The sequence below is a fragment of the Protomyctophum bolini genome (genome assembly GCF_963924005.1).
Source record: "Protomyctophum bolini genome assembly, chromosome: 4".
Taxonomy (NCBI): Eukaryota; Metazoa; Chordata; class Actinopteri; order Myctophiformes; family Myctophidae; genus Protomyctophum; species Protomyctophum bolini.
The window spans coordinates 25550176-25557458 of NC_137865.1; the positions used below are offsets into that span (position 1 = coordinate 25550176).

Consider the following 7283-nt stretch of genomic DNA (forward strand, 5'->3'; position numbering starts at 1 on the left):
AGATCAAGAGACGTCGAAATCTTTTTTTCCTCACTTTAGTTCGTCCCGAAGTGAATTTAGCGCCATTATTAGATCTCACACCCCAGGTCCAGATACTCATGACCAGTCTCATAAGTCCTGGTCACTAGAGCAGAATAAGTTAATTATTTACCGGTGACCCACACACAGCTGTGTGTGTGTGTGTGTGTGTGTGTGTGTGTGTGTGTGTGTGTGTGTGTGTGTGTGTGTGTGTGTGTGTTGGGGGAGTAGTAGGGGCCCATTGTGTGAGGTGCCACCGTGGAGCTGTGTGGGGTGTGATGGAGGGCTCTGGACCCTTGCTGTTGTCTTGCCTTTCTCTGCTGATTTCATGCCTCTTTTATCATTCACTTTCACACAAAACAAACAACACCACGGATGTCTGCTGTGGGAACTAGTCTCTCTCTCACTCTCTCTCTCTCTCTTGCCATTTTCTTCTCGTTTCTTTACTTGTATTATTTCAGTCTCTCGCCTCTCTTTCATCCTGGATTTCCCCTCCAATGTTCCACCATCTTTTATTTCCCTCCCCTCTCTTATTCTCGCCTTCTATTTTCTGACGTCCTTGTTTTACTTTCTCTTTTGGCTCGCCCATATTTGCCTTGTCTCTCTTCCTGTTCTCTGCATCCTGCCGTTGGATGACTTTCCTTCTCTTATGTGCCTGCCCAGTAAAGCGCCGCACTTGTTCCTGATCCACATCCTGTTGTAAGGGCAATCAACAGCGCTGCGCTCAGCTGTGTGGGGGTGACCGGCCCACTCGCTGCTAGTGAATTTTTCCCACGTGCAAAGGATTCAATTTCTCCTCCTGCACTTGATCCTCTCCACTTCCTCTGCGTTGAACGGAAAGTCGTGGATGTGTAATCCTGGTCTCACTGTCGAGCTAAGCACCTTTCTCCACTTCCTGCTCTCCTTCACTCCTCTCTCCTTTTATTTTTTTCATTTGCAAATGGGTCTACAATCTGTTTACCCTGGCCAGGGAAGAGTGCTTCGGCCCCTTTGGCAAACATTTGCACTCGCACTTAAGACTCCCGGGCCGGCTACTGGGGCCCTTGTCCCTTCATGACATGTGAATCTATAGTATAGAGGGCCCCCTGTCTGTCCACATCAGTGTGGAAATGCCCACCTCTACTGGGGGTCTATTATTACCTTTAATCGCAGATATTCAAGTAATGAATGTGTTTTTAAAGTTAAATACATTTTTATTAAAGGTTTATTTTGATTTCACTGTTTCACTGGTATATTTTTCATAATGACCATTCCACATGTGTTTTCTTTTCTTTTTTTGACAATTTCTTTAAACACAATTTTGTATTCATGCGTCTGTCCCCGACACTCAAATGTATTTATGTATGCATTGTTGTACATTTAAGTTCCCTGCACACGGAGCGTGCTTTTCTTTTTTGCAGGTTTTCCGAAAAACGCGTCCAGTGTGCAACCAGCTTTAATGTATACCATTACTGGCAACTTGTTTCACTCCCATAAATATCCTCAGGGTTTGTTTGGACCTAGCATTCTTTTTTGATCAGTACTTCCACACAAAATGCTGCTATAAAGGAGTATGCTCTCGCCAAAAGGAGAGGTGTCGCCAAAAAGCCTACGTAGGACTGTGAAAGAAGGTTTATAATGACCAATGATGCTTGCTAAAATGCTAATACATTGGACTTAGCTGTGTGTGTGTGTGTGTGTGTGTGTGTGTGTGTGTGTGTGTGTGTGTGTGTGTGTGTGTCGTGTGCGTCGTGTGCGTGCGTCAGGTGTGTGTGGTCTCATTGTTCCACAGGAAGACATGCCCTTCTGTGACTCAGGCATCTGTCCAGACATCATCATGAACCCTCATGGATATCCCTCCAGAATGACGGTATGATGGGAACAGAACATAATCATTTGTCTTTTCAAAGTAAAGCCAGGATTTATTTTAATTGAGAAACTGAAAGTCCTATCAGTGCTGCTTTAAATATCAGTTTTTTTTTAGGTTTTAGTTTTGAGATTACAGTCTCAGATTTAGCCTCCAATCGTTATTTGTTTTCAGAATCAAGTTTGTTCTGATGTTGAAGAGGCAGCAGCCCAAAAGTAGCTGTGTCGACCCTCACCCTTCACAGGTTTCTATTGGCCCTTCTGAAACAAAGCCGTCATTATAGCGACTACTCAGTTCTCTGGGTTATCATTGGCTCCCAGAACACACGTCCATTGACAGCACTAAGCAGCAATCTAACTGTGCACAAACAGATATTTGTTGCTGTGGAAACGGCTGTCAGTGAAGTCAGCCGCCAGCAACGTTGAGAAGTTTTATCAAAGCAGAAAAAGCATGGCGAAATCTTAAGACTCTTAGTGAATGTGAGTGACATGTAAACTAGCACTGTTTGCCAGTTTTCTCTTCTTTCTTCCCCCCCCCCCCTCTTTTAGTCTATTACACTGTAAAACTTTAATGATCTTCACTGAAAAATAGTCCCCGCCTGTGTAATTGCTATCTGTGGTTGTCATGGACAAGACACAGAAATGTTTGCTCTTGCAGGATGATTCTGTGGCCTGAGAGTGAACAGAGAGTAGGTGTTTTCCTTTTATGTGAAGGGTCAGGGGTCTACAGGCTGTGACCTCACTGGAATTGCTTGGATCACTCATCCTTAAGTTGGGAGGACTCACAGTAGTAAACCCATGTTGTTATTCTGTGATATCATCATTTGCTTGGACTTTACGTCATATGTGGACAAGCAAATCGGCTATTTTTGTCCTACACAAACATTAAATTCCCATTGACAATGGATGGAGACTGTACGTCGTATGTAGAGGAGCAAATCGACGATGTTACACCATGATGATGTACGATGATAAAAGCGCCCCTCACTTTACACGGGTGTGATTTTTTTCCTCTGCACCAAATCTCTGCTAATATAGCATATAGTCGTGTGCTTGTAGAGTTGTAGATATTTGGCTCAATGTTCTCCTATGACATGCCCAGAAGATGTTAGGGTTCATACTTTGTTGACTGGGGTCCCCCGAGGGGTCCGTACTCTGTCCCCTTCCTTTTTTCATTTGAAAATAGCAGCTGTGCTATGTTTTTCAGTTTGCAACTCAGCATGCGGTCACACTTGCTTGCGGCGATTGGACAGTTGCATCCATATCACCCCTATGAGCAAATTATTAGTTTATTAGTTGTCATTCAGGTCTAGGACTGACTGTATCATCCCTGCTGCCCATGTATCACTTCCCCCACCCAGGGCAAATAATGTGAAAATAGGATTAAGATTATGAAAAATAAATTAACAACCATATATGGAGATCCATAACTTGAGTGCAAATCAGTGTTATATTGGGCAACGGAAACTAATGTGCAACATCAGTGTAAATCACAGATATACAGCAACAGTTTGTTGTGTGTGACATCAGGCCAGAGTTGGGTCAGGGAGAGGGGGTAGGGAGGTTGTGTGTGTGTGTGTGTGTGTGTGTGTGTGTGTGTGAGACGTCAGACCTAAGCTCAATCAGCGAGAGGGAGAGAGAGAGAGCCTATTTCACCCACGCAATAACCATACTGGGTACCCAAACCAGTCAGCCATGTCCATATTTGGGTATAATCTATGCACCCACCACAGTCAGACAGACAAATACAGACCACCACAACTCAAAGATGGAGTGCCACATTTGTTGTATTTTTCCAGTTTTTCATGTGTCTATGAGGTGATAGTACTCATTAGACACCCTGGAGTCGTTATGTGCAATGATGTATTCCCTATGTATTTAGGGTTTCTTCCTGGAGGCTGAACCCTTGACAGTCAAACGTGCCAATGAAAAAAACAGTAATATAGTGACATCATATTATCAGCCCCTGCCCTAACCCCTCCCACTTTATCATACAACTACAGCTGTGGGTGCGGCTTAAGTTCAGGTAGATCACCACCCACCAGGCATACTTAATGAACTGGTGGGCATGCCCACATAAAAACGACATTTTAACAAATACTGTAAACTTCTTTATATAATAATAAGACCTGATGATGTTTTACGGTGGAAAGAAATCATGGCACTCCAAACTTGTTTGTGTGCTTGTCTGTGAGTGAGCATGGATCATGCCCAACTAGTATGGATGCACATGCATGGACTGGCCATGTCGTGTTTGGTTGTGTGACGTCAGATCAGGGGTGAGTCCGCGAGAGTCAGCTTGACTCAGCTTGATCAGTGAAAAAGAGATGGAGGGATGAAGGAGAGGGAGAGCCTATTTCACCCCCTGTGATGCTTAGTAACCTCTTCTGTCGTCTTCGTCAGGTTGGTAAGTTGATTGAGCTGCTGGCTGGTAAGGCTGGAGTCCTGGATGGACGATTTCACTACGGCACAGCCTTTGGTGGCAGCAAAGTGAAGGATGTCTGTGAGGATCTAATACGTCACGGCTACAACTACCAGGGCAAGGACTACGTCACCTCTGGAATCACTGGGTAAAGACTTGAAAATCTTAGAGCATGTCCTCCCATCAAGTGCTAATTTAAATGTGGGCCATCACAGCTTGGTCTGAGATATTTTAAGGCATTGTCTTCTTTCACAGGGAACCACTGGAGGCCTACATCTACTTTGGACCCGTGTATTACCAGAAGCTGAAGCACATGGTGTTGGACAAAATGCATGCCAGGGCCCGAGGCCCCAGAGCTGTTCTCACCAGGTAAATGCTATGTAGCACTATAAATATTATAAAATATGAAACTTTATTAACTCCCATGGGTATTTGGTCATTTAATAAAATCAAGTACGTACAGTAGCAGTAGAAACATTAGATAGTTTGAGGGTGCCTGGTGGCTCAGGTAGTTAGCCTCTTAAACCCTATACATAGTCATAGCCGTGGGAACTACTTTACACTATGGGGGGCTGCGTTCTAAGCGCGTGCATGGGAGAAAAAAATGCGCGTGCACATGTTAAAATGTGCGTGCACGTGCAAAGAATGACCTTTTTTTTCTCCCAACGGCGCCGCATAACAATGACAATATCATCCCTTAATTTATAAGACTACATATAGATCTGATCATGACCAGACATACAGTGACAAAAATGTATATAGAACAACACAACCACAGGTATGGCTGGCGGCGGTGGCTGTGGTGGATCCACATCGTTGTTGATGTTTTGGCGGCATATATTCTTTCCATTCAAATAAAAAAAATATATAAAATACAAACAATTCCAAACAATTCCCCTACAAACCACTGGGGGTGCTACAGCCCCCTCAGCACCCCTACTTCCCACGGCTATGTACATAGTTGACTGGATTCCCAAGGGCTCTATTATAGGCCTAGAGTCTAAAGGGAAGCACGCACATCCCAACAAGGTACAGGTGCTGAACAAAAATATGTACACTGGAGAAGGAAGGGAAGTCCGCACACTGGGCCTCATGCACCAATAAGTTCCTAACTTTTCTTCCTAAATAGGCATAATTGTTCGTAAGTATGTTCTTATTATATTATAATCCACCACTCCTGAATGTAGTGCCTGGTGCTGGGAGTCTGTTGCAACGCACAGGTCCTGGGCCTGGTGAGAGCAGGAGTGGACCCGGTGAGACGTAGGAGGGGCCCGGACAGGAGTCAACCCACAGAGCCTAGTCCTTCCATGCGCCAGATTGATGCTCCTCCCAGTCCCGGTAGAGTAGTTCCGGAGCAACGGATTGTGTGGCCTTGGTCTTGCCCTAATGGGACTGATCGAGGGTAGCTACTGGGACGTAAGTCGGGACTTGATCACCCCGGCTGGGTCACCTGAGTGAGGGGTATGATGTTCGAGAGACCCGAAACCCTGATGACCTTGGGATACATCACTGAGGATACGTCCCAGGTGCATCCAGGCAATGTTTTATTTGGTTCTAGTTATGATGATGAATCCCACTCCTTGTAACTTGAAGGGGTGTGCCAGTTCATCCAAATTATATGATTATATTTAGCATCCTAATTACCATAGGGAACCACCCGTCAATCCCCATATATAGTGTCACGACGAGCGGCCCGGAAGAGAATTTCTTCAATAATTTTTTCCCATACACGTTTCAAAAAGTTTTTATATAAAGACCTGTAAGCCTCATATACAACAACAAAAAAGGTCTTTTACCCTGCCCTTTTTTTCTTCTTTCTAAAAGTTCTTGGCAAATGAAAATGTGGAAAAAGGTTGCTGACCTCTGCTCCACACTGATCTGTCTGAAACAAAGTATAAATTGCCAAACAATTGTCACTAAAACAAAAGCTAGAAGCTACATTTGATTGGCACCTCTATCTCTAATCATTTTTTTATTTCTGTGTCTCTCACTCAATCACTCTGGGTCGGTATCTTGTGTAATCCCCATCCTACCTGTCTGTGACCCACGTATCTGTGCTCTCCCCCAGGCAGCCCACCGAGGGACGTTCCAGAGACGGAGGCCTGCGTCTGGGGGAGATGGAGCGAGACTGTCTGATTGGCTATGGAGCTAGCATGCTACTGCTGGAACGCCTCATGATCTCCAGTGATGCTTTCGAGGTGGATGTTTGTGGGCAGTGTGGCCTGCTGGGATACTCGGGGTGGTGAGTTGTCCATTGATGGCGATTAAACTTATCAACGCACGAGTGTTTCTGGACAGCAATATTGTGCCACTAACGACAAAAAGAAAATCAACCAGCCGACATGTTTCGACTCTAACAGAGTCTTCATCTGTTCATCAGAGTCGAAACATGTCGGCTTCTTTTAACTTTTATAAATAAAGTACATCTATTTTTATCCACCCTCTCCTCATTTTTAACCTTTTGAGTGCTTGGATCGCCGCCTTGTCTTTAGTATTGTGCCACTAACGTTCATGCTAAAATTCTTTATTCATTTTATTTCAGGTGTCACTACTGTAAATCATCTTGCCACGTGTCCTCGCTGCGCATCCCCTACGCCTGCAAGCTGCTCTTCCAGGAGCTGCAGTCCATGAACATCGTGCCTCGCCTCAAACTGGCACGATACAATGAGTGAAATGGAGATGGACACATTCTGGCTTTGAGTAAACCAGGAAAAGATAAGAGCCCCAGTTTCCAAGTGTAATACGAATTGTGTACCAAATAATGCCATTAGAAATGAATGGGGTAAAAATGCAGGCAATAGCTGCTGAAAATATGATTCTTTGTTAGCAAAACGTGAAACTGCAAAGAATGTATTTTTTGTTTTGTTTTGAGTTGTTAGTAGTCATGACTTTTGTTAAGAATTTTTATTTGTGAACATTAAACACTAAGAATGACTTGTATTAATTAGCAGTTTGTATTTATTTAAAAAATAACTACAACTAAAACTGAAACATAGCT

At 44.0% G+C, this 7283-nt stretch overlaps 1 protein-coding gene across 1 annotated transcript in view; it reads left to right on the forward strand.

Annotated features, from left to right (window-relative positions):
• Nucleotides 1-7225, forward strand: part of polr3b (polymerase (RNA) III (DNA directed) polypeptide B) — a 33777-nt gene extending 26552 nt beyond the window's left edge. The window contains exons 24-28 of the mRNA XM_080761639.1: nt 1764-1867; nt 4267-4433; nt 4541-4654; nt 6354-6527; nt 6828-7225. Coding sequence (XP_080617765.1) covers nt 1764-1867; nt 4267-4433; nt 4541-4654; nt 6354-6527; nt 6828-6957 — 689 coding nt within the window. The 3' untranslated portion in view covers nt 6958-7225. The remainder of the gene's footprint in view (nt 1-1763; nt 1868-4266; nt 4434-4540; nt 4655-6353; nt 6528-6827) is intronic.
• Nucleotides 7226-7283: the final 58 nt, after the last annotated feature.